Consider the following 21,235-nt stretch of genomic DNA (forward strand, 5'->3'; position numbering starts at 1 on the left):
AGCAGGTGTAATAATAAGAATATTAGCAAATATTCACTCTGACGCTTACCTCATGTTCAGGGCATTGCAAGACTTTAGGTATGCATGGTTTCAACCACTCATATAGTCACAGTTAGTTAGTTAATTAGTTGCTAGTGGTCTTAACCATAGATACCTAAGGTCCTGAAATGCCAGCACATGATGTAAGTGACATAGTGAATCAGAAGAACTATACTATATTTCTAACTGAAGGTATTTGCGAATATTCTTATTATTACATCTACTACATATTGGGATAGGAGCTTGGAGATGGGAATACCCATTTAAATACAAACTATTAATTGAACGTAACAATTATATAGAGAAATAAAATATTATCAATTTGGGTGTTCCGGCAAAAGAGAAAGAAAGAGAGAGAGAAAGAAAGAAAGAAAGAAAGAGAAAGAGAAAAAGAAAGAGAAAAAAACAGGGGAGGACGTATAGGGTCTAATAGTAAAATCCGTACAGGGTTAAGGGAAATTATTTATCCAGGTACGTTAACAATTCTTAACCTGTTTATTATGAGAGAAGTATAGGGAGTAGGATACTTGTTGATGTTACATAGGCAGCGGCAGATTAAGAGTAGCCGGGGCCCCAGACAATTGAAAAGGCGTGGCCCGGCCAGTCTCTAATGTATCATGTTAGAAAAATATTTCTGGCACACATACGAATCTACACAGGTTATTGTATGAAGTGCTTGCTTCATTCTTATTTTCTTTATTTTTCCTTTCATTTTTTTTATTTGTCGAGTGCTGGATCTGGATCATTAGCCGGAATTCCCTGAGAATTCCGGTCTCAGACCCGGCACCCAAGTACCTTTGAAACCGTGCAGATCCAGACTTTTACAGTCCGCCCATCACTACTCTCTAGCTTTTTTTTCTGGATATCTGCTAGGAGAACCAATGCCCTCAAGAGCTACCTGCAATAATTTTTCATTTTTTTGCTGAAGGGCATACAAGCAATAATAAAGAGGTCCTCTTAGTGGGAACACATATTCCTGAAGGCTGCTAGGAATACTGATCAGCTTCATTCTTTCTGGCATTGACTACATTTGAAAACAATGTCAAAATCCTAAAAAAATAATATTTCATTTTATAAAATAATAAACTTTCATTTTATAAATTACAACTTTGCAAAATCCCTGCAGAAAAAGAAATAAAGTTTCATTGTTTTACATAAAGTGCAATGAAATCTCCAGAATGTGCTTCTTACATATTTGTTTCGCAGTACAGTGAACATTTTCACTTATTAAGGAATAGCACCAGAGGGTTTTGATTTTAAACAGACAAGAATCATTTTGACACAGGTTTTCTGCTTTGGGCAAAAAAATAAGAAGTTTATCTTGGTTAACTTGTATGAATGTTAAGTTAGGTAAAAATCCAAAATGGGATTTTATTGGAACATATATCAAAATTACTATACTTCTTATGAAAGCCTGGATCCAGTTTTGCATGTGTGAAAAGATTATTTATATAAATTTTATATATGTAGGTAAACTTAGGCATATACAGTGACGACCAAAAGTTTTATATTTTTTAAGAAGTGGGATTACTTCAGTCTGGTTGTTGTGATGCAATTTTCCTGATGACGAATTTAAAAAGCATGAAGTTGTCATTGTTCAAGACCTTAATTTTAACCAAATTGCTTTTGAATATAGATATAATCATTTAATTAAAATAAACTGACAGTCAAAAGTTTACATATACTATTTATTGATCAAAACAGAAAGGGTAATTCATTGTTTACAATTTCATAACTTAGTATCTGGTAGCATAACCTCTTGCTTTAATTACTGCACCACACCGACAGGGCATTGAAGCCACTAGGGTATTCAAGACATCTTGAGGGATCTTGCTCCATTTCATTTGCAAACAATTAATCTTTATTGCTATGGGTATGGGCCCCAACTAGTCGCCTTAATTCATCACAAGGGTGCTCTATAGGGTGAGAATCAGGTGATTGGCATGGCCATTGTAACAAGTGAGCATTTTTCTTTGCTAATCAATTTTTCACCAAATTGGATATGTGCTTATGATCATTATCTTGCTGGAATTTCCAGCCCCAGTCTACTTTGGTTTTACCATGTGTCAGCATTACATTCTAAAGTATATCCTTGTACATACGGGTTGCTGTGCTACGGGTTGAACTAGAAGGACTTGGAGTCTCCCTTCAACCTTAAAAACTATGAAACTATGAAACATGGCAGCATTCATATTTCCATCAATTCTATGCAGAGAACCAATGACAGATGCAGAAAGCAGCCACAAACCATGATATTCCCACCACCATGGTTCAGTGTAGGCATTTGGTACCTTACATCATTACATTTTCCAATAGGGCATTATACATAGTGCTTGCCATCACTACCAAACAAATTGAACTTGGATTCATCTAACCACAAGACCTTTGAGCAATCTGTCTCTTTCCACTGGCTGTGTGCTTTGGCAAGTTGGACCTTCTGAATCTTCGCAGAGTTGAAAGGATTCTTGACTGGAACTTGTGCATTCAAGCCTATTGCTCTAAGACACTGCACCACAGTTTGGTGACTCACTTTGACCCTGTATTTTTTGTTAATTTTGTGAAAAATCTGTACATCACTTTTATGACCATCAGATACAGACTTTTTCTTAAAAATGTGATCAACTCTGGAGGAAGTTTTCCCTGGTTTTCCACTTTTAGGTTTGTTAGCTGTTCCATAATCTTTTTTTTCTTTCTTTATTTCTTTATTATACTGAAAACAGTTGAGTTTTCTTTTTGGCTTTTACCTTACTTCACTCTCAGAATAATAAGCTTTCTGACATCCGGTGATAAATTTGGCTTTGTCTTGACCATGTTTTATCTAAAAATCACACCCAAAAAAATGTAGGTAAAAGTAGACTACCCATGACAAAATATACAAAACATTTGGCGCAACAAATGTGGAAAATAACACATAAAGGGATAAAACAATGTCAAACACAATTTTCATCCTTAGAGCTGAAAACCATTTACTTCTAGTTTATTAAAATCACAAGAAATATGGAATCACAACAACCAGATAGAAGTAATCACACTTTTAAAAAAATGCAAAACTTTTGGTTGCCACTGTGCTGTATATGATACATTCAATTAAAAAAATGTACAATAGAATTCCTTACAATCTGTAGAGGGAACGGTATCCGAGTTCAATGTTTTAATGTTAAAAGGGTTATCTGAGACTGGTGATGGCTGAATCCCAAACTGTAAAAATTGGGGATTGTACGGATCACATTGTGATCGTGTACACGATCACGAGCTTTCCTTGGGAGCTTGTGTTACAGATCGGGTCCAGTTTGGGTCCAGGGGCTGTAAAAAAAAGCACATTATTAAAAAACATTGTCATTATACTTACAGGTCTCGCGATGCGCCCTGCAGACTCTGTCTCCCGGCGCTTTTGCTTCCAAGTCCGATCATTGCTGTGCTACCGGCTTAAAAAAACTTCCGTGACGTCATGGCCATGTGACCAGTCAGTTGTGAATGTTGTATTACCTGGTTGGTTACAGACTAGTCGCATGATTATGATGTCATCAAAAGTCCTGTTAGTGATTGTCACTGTGGAGTGTCGCATCGCATCACTGCGCACAATCTCCCGACACGAGCGGGTCAGCTGCATTTATTTCCATGCAATATAAACAAGACCAAAGACCAAAGGGAAAAATGATGTATAATCATTGTATAATTATCAAGAAATTCTTATTATTCCCCAAAATAAGGATTAAATATCCGGAAAAACTCCATCTATATACTTTCAAAACAGGAATGTCTCTCCAACACATAAACACAGGAGTACTTTTTCCATAAAATGTCAATTTTTATTGAAGGTATAGAAAAAACACATAATTGATTAAAAATGCAATATTCATCAGTATGTGAGGATACAAAAGGAGGACCTCTACCTACAACCGCCCCCCACAATAGTGTATGTATGCGCCCAATGATTGAATGCAAACAGAAGGCATATCACATTCAAAATAACAGCAGAAACAATTAAACCCATTAGTGCATGATACACAATTTAGGGGATCTGCTGCCTGCAAGTGAAAGAGTAAGTCGCTAACAAAGCTGCCCAGGGAGAGTATCAGACTTATACATTCAATGAGGTCTAAAGCATGATTAAAGGCTTACCCATATGTGGACAGGAAAGAAGCAACGGGCGCAGACAGTGGAGGGAAGGAAAGTAGCTCCCAGTCCTGAACGCGTATCGCTATCGCTTCCTCAGCGGGATGGAGGAAGCCCTTGCCTCCATCCCGCTGAGAAAGCGATAGCGATACCCGTTCGGGACTGGGAGCTACTTTCCTTCCCTCCACTGTCTGCACCTGTTGCTTCTTTCCTGTCCACATATGGGTAAGCCTTTAATCATGCTTTAGACCTCATTGAATGATTGTATAAGTCTGATACTCTCCCTGGGCAGCTTTGTTAGCGACTTACTCCTTCACTTGCAGGCATAAATAAATAAATAGATAAATAGATAAATTGTGTATCATGAACTAATGGGTTTAACTGTTTCTGCTGTTATTTTGAATGTGATATGCCTTCTGTTTGCATTCAATCATTGGGCACATACATACACTATTGTGGGGGGCGATTGTAGGTAGAGGTCCTCCTTTTGTATCCTCACATACTGATGAATATTGCATTTTTAATCAATTGTGTGTTTTTTCTATACCTTCAAGAAAAATTGACATTTTATGGAAAAAGTACTCCTGTGTTTATTTGTTGGAGACACATTCCTGTTTTGAAAATGTATTTCCATGCAGCTGATCGCTCCTGTCCTAAGAGCATCAGGCTTTGCGGTATGATGCATTGCGAGATGCAAATGCAATCATACCCTCACTGTCAGCCTGCTTCTTGCTCTGTACACAGCGATGTAGCAGAGCTGACAATGCTTTCTCTGCTTCTCACTTTGTATAGACTGTGTCTGTACAGAGTGATGAAGCAGAGTTGACATTGCTGTCCCTGTGGATTAAGTAGGACTAAGAGTTTTTTGTAATAAAGATGGAGTCTCTAAATGTTTTTTTGTTTTATTTGTAATAAAAATAATTTCTGAGTTGTGTTTTTTTTTTACGGTTTACCAGAAATTCATGGTGGCCATGTCTCATTTGGCGTGACATCATGAATTTCGGGCTTAGTATCATCTGAGAATACAAAGCTGGTGTTAACCCCTTTATTACCCAGCGTGCCACTGCATTAGAGCCGCTGGACGAGCCAGGTAAAGCGCCTGGAAATGGTGCTAAGAAACAATGCATCATTTCCAGGGGCAGCTGCGGGCTGCCGAGAATCCCAGCCCCCAGTTGCCTGGCTTTATCTGACTGGCAATCAAAATACAGCGGGAACCCACACATTTTTTTAGTTATGTTTTTAAATAAATAAAAACAAAAAAGGGCTTCCCTGATATTCAGCCATGATAAAACCGAGAGCTGGGGGCTGGAATTCTCAGACTGGGGAGGTTCATGGTTATTGGGCCCCAACAGCCTAATAATAGCAGCTTGCAGCCTCCCAGAATTATCAAATCCAATCCCAGTACTTTACCTGACTCATTCCAATTGCGCCGGTGCAGTGGAAATCAGGGTAATATAAGAGGTTAATGACAGTTCATGGCTACCACTAAGCCCTAGATCAGTAATGGGAGGCGTCTATGAGACCCCCCATTACTAATCGGTAAGTGAAAAGAAATAAACACACAAAAAAATGTATTTGAAATAAAATACAAACCCCCCCACCCTCTCTCACCCATTTATTAACCCCAAATACCCAGTTCCGACATAATCCATAAGAGGTTCCAAAACAATTCCAGCTCTGCTACATAAATACTGAAGTCACATCACATGAACATAAAATACGTCTGCATGCTGTGGGGTTAAGGTAGAGACTGACTTAGCCGTGGCTGTGAGCAATGATGTCACTCAGTTTATCTGCAGTCATAGCTGGAGGTTCCCACCAATGACCACAGGTAAACTGATCTTAGGGACCTCATTAAACTCAGTGACCTCACCTCAGGTGAACTGAGTTCACAGACTGGCATCTCCTGGCAGAAAAAACACTTTTTTGCCATAAGATGCAGATTTAGTGCTGAAAATAATACACCAAATTCCCGCATCACATCTGCATCTTCTGGCAAAAAAAACTTGAAGTGGTTTTGATGTGGTAGTGATGCTTTTTTTTTGCCAGGAGATTTACAGGTTTGATGCAGGAATATGGTGTATAAATTTCAGCACCAAATCTACATCTCTGGGCAAAAAAACAGACAAAAATGGTTTTGATACTGTTTCGGTGTGTTTTTTTGAAAGAAGATTCAAATTTGGTGCTGAAATGTCTGCACCAGATTTCTGCAAGAAATTTGCATTTCATAGTTGAGAACAGCACCAAAACGGCATCAAAAATGTTTTTTCTGTGTTTTTTTGCCAAGAGATGCAGATTTGATGCTGAAACCTAGACACCATAGTCTTGCAACAACTCTGCATCTCCTTGAAAAAAATTGCATCACTACCGCATCATGTTATGTTGCTTTTTCTGCTATAAGATGCAGATTTGGTGCAGTAATATGGTATGTAAATTTCAGCACCAAATCTGCATCTTTTGGTAAAAAAACACGGTTTTCTGCCAGAAGATGCAGGTCTGTGAATTTAGTTCACCTGAGGTGAGGTCACTGGATTTAATGAGGTCACCTGAGGTCAGTTTACCTGCAGTCACAACTTTGACTGCAGAAAAACTGAGTGATGTCACCGCACAAATTGAACGTGCCGCACATACGATGGGGGCGGTTACGATCGCATACGATATCGTATGCTGGATCGTAAGGTGTAAAGCAGGCTTTACTGTTATAAAATTGCAAGATTTGAGGCTAAAGCAATATTTTTGTAGGATAAAGAAAAAAATTTAATTATTTTCCTTCCACATTGCACTAATTCCTGTGAGGCAACTAAAGGGTTAATAAACGTCTTGAATTTGGCGTTGAGTACTTTGAGGAGTGCAGTATTTAAAATGGTGTCCCTTTTTGGTATTTTCTGTCACAACGTCACTTCAAATGGGATATGGCCCCTAAAATAATTGGTTTTGTAAATTTTGTTGGAAAAATGAGAAATTGTTGATAACCTTTTAACACTTCTAACTTCCTAAGACAAAAAAAATTATGTTTCAAAAATGGTGCCGATGTAGAATAACTATTCACTATTTTGTGTTGCATTACTCTCTGGTTTACGGGTTTAAATATTAAAAGTTTGAAAATTTTGATATTTTCAACATTTTCGTCCCATAAAGATGATCTCCCCCTATTTCCATACAGATTAGAGCCTATATCAAACGCAAATCATAAAAGTCACTAAAAGAATTAATAAAGTGGAATTTAAAAAAGGCTCAATGTAGAATATATAACAAAAAAGTGCCGTATTTGTAAATTCTGAGTTGATAGAGAGTGTCACTCAAGATCTTCATCTGTTAGCCAAAGTGGTTATAAAAGAGAATTTAAAAATACAAATATGTCACTGTTTATACAGGTATCCCAGGACCCATAGAGGTTCATTCATCCATACACACATCCATTTAGAAACAGATCTGTGAGTTCAGTTGGTGAGGTTCAGATGATGTTCTATTCTCTTCTGTTTTGTGGATTTATGGGGATCCATTAAAAAACATCTTTTTACTTCAATTTTCCATCCATGTTTAATCCATATATAACTGATCCATTGTTAAGTGTCAATGGCTAAGAAGATAGCTTTTAAAAAAGATGTGGAAAAAAATGGAAGCAACCCAAATGTAAAATCGGGGTAAAATGGATGACACATAAGAGAAAAAATGGTCCCTTTTCGAAAGATGTAAATACGGGAACAGATACAATGACATCTTATTGATATTATTGTGAACTTTGTACTGGCTTACTTCCACTGTGGTGGCACTATGGGGGACTGACATTTTACTATCCCACAAATACAGCTGATCACTGAGGTCTCAGAAGAAAAAGCCCGTGATTAGCTTATCAGCAGAAGGTTCTTTTAATAGTATTTGTCTTAATTATGCCTTTATATAAAGAATTACCCTACCTTCATATTTCTTTGACTGTTCATAGAGTTATCGCATAGCATTTCAGCCTACATAGACGAAGCTGTGAATGTGCCACGGTTAAATTCCCTCTTTAATGCTATACATTAAATCCATTGAGCGCTTGATTTCAGTAGTTTGGGAAGTTCGGCAGATTATTGCTTAGAACTTTAAAGGGTATAATACAATATAAAGGTTTGTTCTTCAGCTTAATACCTTGAAGTGCTGAGTTTATCCAATTTAACAGGAGCAGCTCCATCAGATGAAGCACTAAACATATACCGTGCTACGTAGGGAATGATTTCAGAACATATCACTTGGGTACTGAAGCTTATGTGATTCTTCCAGTCTCCATCATTAGGTAATACACTGTGTAATCACTGCCTCTCTAAGTTTGTCAGAAAATCTTTTTCATTTACTTGTGGTGCCTTAAGGTCAGTGATGCTATCAAATAAACCTTGTATTTGTCAAACTAGCTTTTTCTAGCAATTTCTCAAGGATTTTTACTAGTAGTATGACAAAGATACAATCAACAATAATGTTCTCCATTCACTTCATTTTGTAGTTTCAGAAATGGTGATAATATCAGACTGCACTGTCAGCATATCATTTATATAGCTACGATATATCCTTAAAGGTTCACCAATTCCCAAAGTAGACGTTCTCGGACATTAGACATATGAAATTTACAGTGCAGTATTATCCTGACTCGGCACTGAAATTTCACAAAAAAATAAGGTATAATCTTCTACTTTACTGCAGATAACTAAGGAAACTAGAACTTTAGGGTAAATTCCCACATGGTAGATTGGTGCAGAAATTTCTGCAACTGAAAATTCATTATATATGCATTTTTGGTTTGTTTCTGTAGTATATCATATTTTCCAGAATATAAGATGCACTTTGTTTTTCCCAAAAACTGGGGGTCAATTTGGGGTGCATCTTATAATCCAGATATGGCTTACTGGGGCGGTGGAGTCGGGTCACAGGAGGCAGGGTCGGCGATACTGAGGGCTTGGAGGAGGCGGTTTCACTGCAGTGTTGCAACTCAGGAGGGTCGGCAATTCTGCGGGCTCGGGGGTGTTGTGGAGGCAGCACGTGCACAGATTGGCCTCTGCATCCATTTTCTTGAAGTCCATCACATCAATCTGCGCATGCGCCGCTCTGTGGCCATTTTCTTGAAGTCCACTGTGTCAACTGCCAGTGATTCAATGGAGGCCACAGCCCACCTGCAGATCAATGGCGCCCGCCGAGGCGGTGCCCCCAAGCCCGCAGTATCGCTGATCCTTCGTCCACTGACCCTCTTGAGCCGCGACACCCCCTCCTCCAAGCCCACAGCATCGCCGACCCTGCCTTCTCTGTCGCTCTACCACCGCCGATCCCCCTGTGAGATATTATAAGACGCTTATAAGACAGACCCTCATTTTAAGATTAGAAAATATTTTTCCTATTTTCCTTCTCCAAATTTGGGGTGTGTTTAATAATCCAGTGCTTCTTATAAAACAAAAAATACGGTATCTTTTAATTTTTGGAAAAAGCCATATAGACAGATATAGAAATGTGTTATGATCCGGAGCCATGGAAGACCACGACAAATCATTGGTAAAAGGTGACAAGAGCATTGGCAACTAATCTGGCCACCATCCCCTTACTAACCATCACAACTAGAAGTAGCCGAGGGGTGAACTAACATCCTGTGCACCGCGAACCCAGCCGGAGAACTAACTATCCTAAAGGAAGGAAAGATGAATAACTCTCTGCCTCAGAAAATAGACAAGAATAGCAAGCCCCCCACATTCAAAGACTGCGGTGATATAGGAAAAATACAATACACAGATAGATGACAGGATTAGCAAAACGTGAGGCCCCCACTGACTAAAATAGGAAAGGACAGGAAAGGGACTGATGGTGGCCAGAGAAAAACCCTGCAAAATTCCAAATTCCTGATAGTACAAAAAGGCCCTCAGATCGCACGATCTGAACTCCGTCCTATACCAGGTGCTTTTGTCATACCAATGAACAGAAAACAAGAATCACAACAAATGCAACAAGCCACAAACACATGGACCCAAAGGAGCTATACTCCAAACAGAACTGCAGGGAGTTCCCCAGCCAAGCAACTGAGGGGGAAAATCCCTGCATGCAAATAAACTGAAAACAACCAAAGCAAATGACAAACCCAGATAAGAACAAAAGAACCAAACAATAAATAAAGAGCAAGCACTTGTCTGGGGTAGATGTGGTGTGGAGCAGAATAAAGCAGGCTGGTGATACAAAGAACAACTGACATCCGGCATAGCCTGCTATCAGACCAGGATTTAAATAAGCAGAGAGTTAGCAAAGGAAACGCTCATTGCACAACACACCTGGTCCAAGTCCAAACCATTCCTGGCCACCAGAGGGAGCCTCCCAGAAGCCAAAACATAACTAACATTCAGAACAGAAATGTATGTACTGTTTGTATGTGTGAAAATACTGTACCCTATCAAATCAACATTTGTAGGCGATAACAGTCAGGTATTACATAACATTAACTCCCTCTAGTCTACCAATATACGATAAATATTAGGGTGGTCCACATTCTGCTGTGCAGTCATGTTCTAAAACGTCACTGCACAGCAGAGCAGCTACACGACATCACTCCATTACAGTAGGACATTTCAGAGGCCCATCTTTGGAATCGGTGAAGGCGTCAGCAGTCAAACGACAATCGATCCTCAAGTAATCATTTATCCTTTAGATATGATGTGAACAACACATTTTTTTAAGTCAAATGCAAATCAATTTGTAAGAAATTAAAAACTCGTTACAAAAATTTCCCCAGAATTCAATTATTACAAATCCAGTCATATGGTGGTTAACTTGCTGCCATATTGCTTGATTTTTTTGAGAGCTGCTTTCCAAGAGTGAGGTTCTTCTAAGCCCTCACATGACTGCCTGTGGCCAATGACTTAGGGCTTTGTAACCCTATTTGTCTCTTGTAAGGCAAATCAGAAGCTTCAGATTGGCTTCAGTGGCAGAATGAAAGGATGGAAGAAAAGAAGACGCACTGAGGATTGGAGATGCAGCATAGGCAACAGAACAGTGGAGGAAAGGTGAATAATGGGATTTTTTTTTTATAGTTGAGCCCTTGACTTCTTTCAATGTTAATCAAAGTAGTTTAAATTCAGACTAAAGTGACTCAGAACATATTGAACCTAGTGGACACATTCAAATCAACTCTACCTGTCAAAACTCATAGAGAAACATCAATAAACACATCGTCAAAGAAGTCATATTAATAAGGGGAGGTTTACTCCTTACAGACCGCAGTCATCAGGAGCTACAGAGGTGAACACCCTATAGCAGAGTTTGTTCTGTGAACAGGAAGAGAAGATCTATAATAAAAAATAAACATCTGAAACCATTCATTTTTTTAAATCTACTTCTCATTGTCAAATATTAGTTAACTATTTTAGTCAATAACAAGAACTCATCATGACCTACTGTACTAGAACATGGTACGTTTGGGTTCTAGTTTTACCTGTGATTGTTTGCTTTCCCCTCTTTAGGACCTATGGAAAGAAACACCAAAGAATGTGTCCATGTTCTGTAGATACTTGTATGTACAAATAATTAATTCTTTGTTTTTCTTAAAGTATCATCTTTACCAGGATTCAAACTCACAACCGGTAGCAGTCAGGGGTTTTAAGATGGAGTCATAGGCTGCTAAGATGTCAATTTTCAATCCTTGCACATCTAAATAATGATTTGATGTTTTTCTTCTTTACAGGCATATTGACTTTACCTTACATCTCCCCTCTACGGCCTCTCCATTCCTTGCCATCACTCGTCTTACCCTCAAAACATTTTCTGATCCCTGCGACTAGCACTAAAATCTCTAAGCCTCTCACATTCAGCCTGATTGTTGGGGATCAGAAGATGTGATGAAGTCCTGGTGGGTGATGGGAAAAATTGTAGGGGATGGGTGGTGAGTTGAATATAAGATTTTTTTTTTCTTTTTTACACATTACATATATTATTCTCTTAATAAGAAAGAAAGGGGAAGTCTCCAGCATCCACAGAAGGCAAAAGTGAGATTAAAAAAAAAATCTTTATTGAAAATTCATAAAAAACTGTTATGGAACAGTAGAGGATTACCTACGCATTTCAGCTAAAAGGCGACTTATTCATGGATAACGCATCTTTTCACTGAAACGCGTATAATTATCCTCCACTGTCTGAATCATGGTGGTTCACATCTAGTTCCATAACTGTTTTTTATGAGTTTTCAATAAAGAGGTTTTTTTTAATCTACTCACCTGTGCCTTCTGTGGATGCTGGAGACTTCCCCTTTCATTCTTCTCTACAAAATTCCATCCAAAGCCAGGACAGCTCTGTGCACCGGCTGTAACATCCTCCATTGAAGTGAGTGAGCTGATCGTCTTTGTTTTCAAGAACATAATCAGGGACATTAACTTTGCAGGGAATAACGTCTCTACAAATAGAATTTTCAGGGATAATCTGTGTAACACGTGAATAACAATTTTGCTTCATCAGTTCATCTTTAGGTTTTAGCGCGTTTCCGCAGCGGAAATGCACTAAAAACATATATGCATTTTTTTACCTGCAAATTTTTTGCTTTGAATGCAATTCAGTGTGTAAAAACTGCACATAAAATTCAGTATACTCACAAGAGAAATTGTCATGTTGCGGATTTCAAACACACAATATAGGCCAGTTTACGCTGAGTAGAAAAAGAAACACAGTGGGCAGATTTCTATAAATTCCATCCACTTTTTTAATTGGAACTGTAATAAATTGTGTTTTTGTACAGCGAAAATATGTAGCATCAAAATTTTACTGGAAACGGATCATGAGAACTTAGCCTAAATTGACAACGGGCATTACTGATTATTTTTTATCAGTATCTATGTGGTTTTCTTTTGTATTAATATATATTTTTTTAGTATTTGAAGATAAAACTGCAAAACATCTTGCGCTTAATTTTATGCACAGCAGTACTTTCTGTATACCGCAGGTAATACATTCGCTTTGCAGATAAGACACAGTCACCCTCAGTGTGAAATGGTAAATATATTTTGTACCAGCATCAAAAACGCTTTACACCACTAGCATCTATTGGATAAAAGGATAAAGTCCTTTTCTTTAGATTTTCAGTTAGGCTGACAGCAGATGGTGGTAATATAAGGAATGTGCACTAATGGATTAAGGAAATAATAATGGTTTTATTAACGGAGTATCCTGCTGAAAAGGCAAACTTAAATATGTTATAATTAAAAACAAATACAGTTGCAATTATTGCTGAGGCCGCCATCCATCTCCAAAGACAAGCAGCTGTGCAGATTACAAAATACATTATTTTTGTTTGTAGATATCAGTAAATAGTGAAGTTAAATGAGCCATTAACAAACATCGGCTCACCGTGAGTGTGTATTATAATTATAATAACAAATTGATCACATTCAGATACCATTTCTTTATTAATCACATTGCGGTGTAACTTTGTATCCTCATTAAACAGTCGCGCTTACAGAAAGCTATTTTCTGTTAATTTTCAGATCAGTGAGAAAAGTGGCTAATATTGGAATTAGAAAAGTAAACAACATGTAAAGAGCATTAAAATATGATCCTATAATAAAAAAATATATTCCAAAATAAAATATATTGCATAGGAAGAATTGATATTAAAAATAAAATCTTATCAGAGTTTTCAAGTAATTATTAAATGTACTCTGACAGATGCTGCACTTACTATTGGTGGTAACATTTCTTTTTGCCTGTTCTTTTGTAAATCTGACCAGTCATTGCAAGTTATAATGTGAGCAAAGAAAGCCAAAGTGGTCTACGGTGGGTGAAACAAGCATTGAACAGTCACCAATTTTCTTAGTAAATACATTCCTAAAGGTGCTGTCATGAAAACTATGGGGAGGTAGTGCCATTCTGGGATTCGCCTCGTGTCACAGATGAATGTCGTCAACGGAGGGAATAAGGACACACACACCAGCCGCTATAGCTATAAAAAAAATCACCATTATTTAGAGAAAGTACCTGGGTTTCTATAGAGTACAAATTCTGGGTGTAAGAAATAATATACAAAATATAAGCATCGGTTGTGTTAGCATTTTTCAATCTTCCATATACTTGGATTTTGAGTTCAACTAGTGTTTTAATAGCTCATTTCATACCTTTGATTAACTTAAGGCCGCTTCACACGCTGCAATATCGTTACCGATATCGCTAGTGTGCGTAACCGCCCCCATCGGTTGTGCGATACGGGCAAATCGCTGCCCGTGGCGCACAATATTGCTCAGACCCGTCACACTACTTACCTGCCTAGCGATGTCGCTGTGACCGACGAACCACCTCCTTTCTAAGGGAGCGGTTCGTTCGGCGTCACAGCCATGTCACTAAGCGAGCGCCCAAATAGAAGCGGAGGGGCGGAGATGAGCGGGACGTAACATCCCACCCATCTCCTTCCTTCCGCATTGCCGGCGGCCGCAGGTAAGATGAGGTTCCTCGTTCCTATGGTGTCACACATAGCGATGTGTGCTGCCACAGGAACGACGAACTACATCGTACACGCAGCAGCAATGATAATTGGGAATAGGGGGGTATGTCACTGATTAGCGATTTTGAACGTTTTCGCGACAATTCAAAATCGCTAATAGGTGTCACACGCAACGACATCAGTAAAGCAGCCGGATGTGCGTCACAAATTCCGTGGCCCCAACGAGATCGCTTGAGCGATGTCGTAGCGTGTAAAGCGGCCTTTAGTGTGGCCATAATACCATGGGCAGGGGGTTTATGTGCCGCATCGCTTCATCTATGAAGAAAAAAAACCCATTGCATTACTTCCAAAGGAAAAATTTAGATCGTGTGCTAGGAAATTTATTTTTTTTTTAATTTTGAACATGAACCCATTGTGTTCAAATCACCAACAGAAAAATTCCATTGTGTATCTAAAAACATTCAGGAAACAAAATTGGAGCCAGTGCCATATTAGGAAATGGACATTACTGTCACCGTGCTAGTGACATGAATTTCTTTCACTCTATGTCAATCACAACCCATCCAACTACACAGGCAAAGAAATTAAACCATACATTCCATAAATTATGTGTAATAATGAGAAATGACACAGGGAAAAAGTAGTGAACACACTGCTGACATGTATTTAATACTTTGTTTAAAAGCTTTTGTTGGTGATTACAGCTTAAAAAACACCTCCTGTATGGAGAAACTAGTTGCATGAATCGCTCGGGTGTGATTTGAGCCCTTTCTTCCACACAAATTCTGTGCTCAAGTGTTGTGGCAAGCAGCGTCGGCCTGGCATGGCGGGGTAGCGGGGAAACCCCCGGTAAGCCCCCACCTTGCCTGTAATCTATGCTGTCTCCGGCACCCTGCAGGGCCCCCCGCCGGGTGTATTAAAATGACCTGTGGCCGCGGCTCGCCAAACGCCACCGCAGGTGATAATATTGTATGCAGGCAGTCAGATGAAAGTGTCAGTAGTTACATGGTGGGGGCGCTCCTGACCTGGAGGCGCCCGGAGCTCATGATCTGCAGCGCGGCAGGGGCAGAGCAGGAACTCCATCCAAGAGGAAGAAGATGCATTCTAGTGGTGGATCAACTAGGACCTGCAATGACTCATGCCTATGTGACCATGTGGGAGGAGCCGGGCAGGAGCTGCCGACCGAGGATGATGTGCCGGAGGAAGAAGTGTCTGGTAAAAGAGGGATGAGTGGGACATGGGGGGATGCAGACTTTGACCGAGGGGTGTTAAGGGATACAGGGTGCGTGGCACATGCGCTTTCAGTGTGTTTGAGAGAGGGGTAATATAATAATAATAATATATGGAAAAGGGTGTGTCCCGTGTGTGATTTGGGGGGTGCAGAGTGTGTGCAATTTGAGGGGTGCTGGGTATGTGTGATTTGGGGGGTGCAGGGTGTGTATGATTTGGGGGATGCAGGGTGTGTGTGATTTGGAGGGTGCAGGGTGTGTATAATTTGGGGGGTGCTGGGTATGTGTGATTTTGGGGGTGCTTGGTGTGTGTGATTTGCGGGGTGCAGGATGTGTGTGATTTGGGGGTGCTGGGTGTGTGTGATTTGGGGGGTGCAGAGTGTGTGCACCAGTCCCTGTTGCATGATGTGAGAGCAGTCCACACAGTAGCCATATATCAGTAGGGATTAGGGAAAGAGGGATAGCAGCAGTCAGAGCATGGGATGGGATTGGGAAAGCTGGGTGCTGAGCTGAGTGAAATAGGCTCTTTTCCTCATCATCATCCATCTTTTCTATGGTCTGATATCCATCTTGTCCTCAGTTCTCAGCTTTCCCATTCTCTGATATCAAGTGTCTTATCCTCTACCCCTCAGTGTCAGTGTCATTATCCTGTACCCCCTGTGTCAATGTCATTATCCTGTACCCCCAGTGTCAATGTCATTATCCTGTACCCCCAGTGTCAATGTCATTATCCTGTACCCCCAGTGTCAATGTCATTATCCTGTACCCCCAGTGTCAATGTCATTATCCTGTACCCCCCCGTGTCATTATCCTGTACCCCAGTGTCAGTATCCTGTACCCCCAGTGTCAGTATCCTGTACCCCAGTGTCAGTATCCTGTACCTCCCGTGTCATTATCCTGTACCCCCAGTGTCAGTATCCTGTACCCCCAGTTTCATTATCCTGTACCCCAGTGTCAGTATCCTATACCCCAGTGCCAGTGTCAGTATCCTGTGCCCCCAGTGTCATTATCATTTACCCCGTGTCATTATCCTGTACCCCAGTCAGTATCCTGTACCCCCAGTGTCAGTGTCCTCTACTCCCAGTATCAGTATCCTGTACCCCCATTGTCATTATCCTGTACCTCCAGTGTCATTATTCTGTACCCCAGAATCAGTATCCTGTACCCCAGTGTCAGTATCCTGTACCTGCAGTGTCATTATACTGTACCCCCAGTGTCAGTATCCTGTACCCACAGTGCCATTATCCTGTACCCCCCGTGTAATTATCCTGTACCCCCGTGTGATTATCCTGTACCCCCAGTGTCAATGTCATTATCCTGTACCCCCAGTGTCAATGTCATTATCCTGTACCCCCAGTGTCAATGTCATTATCCTGTACCCCCAGTGTCAATGTAATTATCCTGTACCCCCCCGTGTCATTATCCTGTACCCCAGTGTCAGTATCCTGTACCCCCAGTGTCAGTATCCTGTACCCCAGTGTCAGTATCCTGTACCTCCCGCGTCATTATCCTGTACCCCCAGTGTCAGTATCCTGTACCCCCAGTGTCAGTATCCTGTACCCCCAGTTTCATTATCCTATACCCCAGTGTCAGTATCCTGTACCCCAGTGCCAGTGTCAGTATCCTGTGCCCCCAGTGTCATTATCATTTACCCCCAGTGTCATTATCCTGTACCCCAGTCAGTATCCTGTACCCCCAGTGTCAGTGTCAGTATCCTGTACTCCCAGTATCAGTATCCTGTACCCCCATTGTCATTATCCTGTACCTCCAGTGTCATTATTCTGTACCCCAGAAGCAGTATCCTGTACCCCCAGTGTCAGTATCCTGTACCTGCAGTGTCATTATACTGTACCCCCAGTGTCAGTATCCTATACCCACAGTGTCATTATCCTGTACCCCCCGTGTGATTATCCTGTACCCCCCGTGTGATTATCCTGTACCCCCAGTGTCATTATCCTGTACCCCCAGTGTCATTATCCTGTACCCCCAGTGTCATTATCCTGTACCCCCAGTGTCAGTATCCTATACCCCAGTGTCAGTATCCTGTACCTCAAGTGTCATTATCCTGTATTCCAGTGTCAGTATCCTGTACCTCCAGTGTCATTATCCTGTACCCCTAGTGTCATTATCCTGTACCCCCCGCGTCAGTATCCTTTACCCCCAGTGTCAGTATCCTGTACCCGAGTGTCAGTATCCTGTACCCCCAGTGTCAGTATCCAGTACCCCAGTGTCAGTATCCTGTACCCCCAGTGTCAGTATCCTGTACCCCAGTGTCAGTATCCTGTACCTCAAGTGTCATTATCCTGTATTCCAGTGTCAGTATCCTGTACCTCCAGTGTCATTATCCTGTACCCCCAGTGTCATTATCCTGTACCCCCCGCGTTAGTATCCTTTACCCCCAGTGTCAGTATCCTGTAAAAAAAACCCCTGATCTGCCTACAGAGCAGTATTGTCAGAATACACATGACTAGTGAAGGGTTTATCCAACATGTAAAACTAATGTGGAAATCATAGTGCGGCTTTTACAGGGCCCCTGTCCCCACAGAATTACTGCTCACCTCCAGTACAGACACTGGGGGCTGATCATTGCATGATAATTATGTAATGTGTGAAGGTGGAAAGAGAAGAGAATTCACCAGTCTCCACATGGAAGAGTGTATGGAGGGTAATGCCTCACACCTCCACACACTGACTCTTAGGCGGGCTTTGCACATTACGACATTGCAAGCCGATGCTGCGATGTCGAGTGCGATAGTCCCCGCCCCGTCACAGGTGCGATATCTAGTGATAGCTGGCGTAGCAAAAATGCACTCACCTGCCCTGCGACTGTCGCTCTGGCCGGCGACCCGCCTCCGACCTTCCTAAGGGGGCGGGTCGTGCGGCGTCATAGCGACGTCACACAGCAGGCGACCAATAGCGGCGGAGGGGCGGAGATGAGCAGGATGTAAACATCCCGCCCACCTCCTTCCTTCCGTGTAGCCGCCGGCGGCAGGTAAGGAGATGTTCCTCGCTCCTGCGGCTTCACACACAGCGATGTGTGCTGCCGCAGGAACGAGGAACAACATCGTACCTGTCGCGGCACCGGCATTATGGAAATGTTGGAGAATACACCGATGATGCGATAACGAAGCTTTTGCGCTCGTTCATCGTATCATCTAGGATTTACACACTACGATATCGAAAGTGACGCCGGATATGCGTCACTTTCGATTTGACCCCACCGACATCGCACGTGCGATGTTGCAATGTGCAAAGCCGCCCTTAGGCCCTGTGCGCACTGGAAAATGGCATTTTCTTAAGAAGCGGGTTGGTCCCTGTGGTTTTTAACCGGTATTTAATGGCAAAAACACAGGTACCTGCGGAAATTAAGGGACATGGTACTTCTTTTTGCTGCAGAAATTCTGCAGCAAAACCTGTAGAGAAAAAAAACGCAGTGTGCGCACAGCATTTTGATTTTCTCATAGATTTTGCTGGAGAAGGACTGCAGCAAGGTTATGAACAAAATCTGCAGCTTTTCTGCAGCAAAATCCGTGGCAAAAAACGCAGTGTGCGCACAGGGCTTAATAGGGGATTTCCCTATATGGGTGGATAGATGGCGGCAGAGGTGGATTAATTTTAGTAATCTTTTCCATGTGAAGATGCTGGATAACATTTTGCTTCTCTTTCAATATGATTTGGCTGATGGATTCGGTGGTTTTCCTAGGAGAAGAAATGTCCGTGTATAAGAAAAACTGTGACTGATCGTAATAACAGATTCCATTATTAACAACAATAAATAAGATGCTACAAGAAATCCTGTGCTATCTGCAGGCACAGGATAGGTTTCTTCTGCGCACTGTATAGTTTGCTAAAAGGCGCACGTTATACTGAGAGAAGCCGAAAATAATCAAGTAATAAAAACGTTTATGACAGCTATATTGTGGGCCCCTAGAGGCAATTTCCCTGGTAGGCCCCTGGCACCCCAGTCCGACCCTGGTGGCAAGTCAAGAGTACGTTGTTGTTATCAATGTGCCTGTTGTCCTTATCTGGAAGTCCTATGGACCTGAGGAGCATAATGGGACCGGACTGATGGTACTCAGTATCAACGCTAGCAAACACACATACCCATAAACCCCAATTTTTTGTAGCATGCCAGAGTATAGGAGTTAGTACTCGGGGCACATTTACATTTGCAGTGCCTTTTGGTCTCCAAACATCCTGTATACTATGGCAAGAAAAGTATTCAAATATGGTCTCATTTAACCAGACTATATTCTCCCAGTATTTCACAGGCTTGTCTAAAGGGTGCTTTACACGAGACGACGGATCATGCGATGCATCGTCAGGGTCACGGTTTTCGAGACGCACATCCGGCATCATACACGACGTCGTCTCGTGTGAAACCTCTGAGCGACGCAGTATCGCTCACAAATCGTGAGTCGTGTACTCGTCGCTCAGTTTCATAATATCGCTTATTTTTACTTGTGCCGGTTGATCATCGTTCCCGTGGCAGCACACGTCGCTCCGTGTGACACCACAGGAGCGATGAACTCTGCTTACCTGAGTCCCACAGCTCCCGCCGGCTATGTGTAAGGAAGGAGGTGGGCGGGATGTTTACATCCCGCTTATCTCCTCCCCTCCACTTCTATTGGCCGGCGGCTGTGTGACGTCGCTGTGACGCCGACCGTCCATCCCCATTCAGGAAGTGGAAGTTCGACGACCACAGCGAGGTCGCTCAGCAGGTAAGTACGTGTGACGGGGGTTTCACGACTTTGTGCGATTTGCCCGTGACGCACAAACGACGGGGGCAGGTACGATCGATTGTGAAATCGCACAATCGGTCGTCCCGTGTAAAGCAGGCTTAAATGTTGTTAGGCAATCTTTTTAAACGTGCTTGAACATGCCAATAGCTCCTTTAGAAATTTATTTACTTAGAAAATTGGTGACATGTGAAATACTTATATCACCTGCTGTATATGGATTTCCATCCCCTTGGTTTATTTAGAGCATTACAGGGTTATTCTAAACATGGTTATCACGGCTTTTTTACTGCCAGCCAACTAGATGCTCCTACTTAAATGACAGTAAGTCAGGCCAGTGCGAGAGTACACGTTCTGGACCCCCACCAAACTCCAAAGACTAAGCAAGTTATGCATGTGCGTCCATTTCAGCTGGATCACTGTCATGACCATAACCCATGATGCATAATTTAAAAATAGAATGGGTCAGGAGACAATATCAGGAGAACAAGACACTTTGAGTAAATCATTTCAATGAGCAAGGTATTTTAGCAAAATTAATGACACATAACCAAAATTAATGATTAAAATAAGGATTTTTTAACTACACAGATTCCCTTTTATCTACTAAATGGAATCTGTCAGCAGGTTTTTGCTACGGAATCTGAGAGCAGCAAGATGTAGGGGCAGAGAGCCACTTATTGGAC

General features: G+C 41.4%; 1 protein-coding gene across 1 annotated transcript in view; it reads right to left on the reverse strand.

Annotated features, from left to right (window-relative positions):
* Nucleotides 1–1,570: 1,570 nt before the first annotated feature.
* IL15 (interleukin 15) overlaps nucleotides 1,571–21,235 on the reverse strand; it is a 134,228-nt gene continuing 114,563 nt past the window's right edge. The window contains exon 7 of the mRNA XM_075348286.1: nucleotides 1,571–3,342. Coding sequence (XP_075204401.1) covers nucleotides 3,286–3,342 — 57 coding nt within the window. The 3' untranslated portion in view covers nucleotides 1,571–3,285. The remainder of the gene's footprint in view (nucleotides 3,343–21,235) is intronic.

Source organism: Anomaloglossus baeobatrachus, chromosome 1 (assembly GCF_048569485.1).
Source record: "Anomaloglossus baeobatrachus isolate aAnoBae1 chromosome 1, aAnoBae1.hap1, whole genome shotgun sequence".
Taxonomy (NCBI): Eukaryota; Metazoa; Chordata; class Amphibia; order Anura; family Aromobatidae; genus Anomaloglossus; species Anomaloglossus baeobatrachus.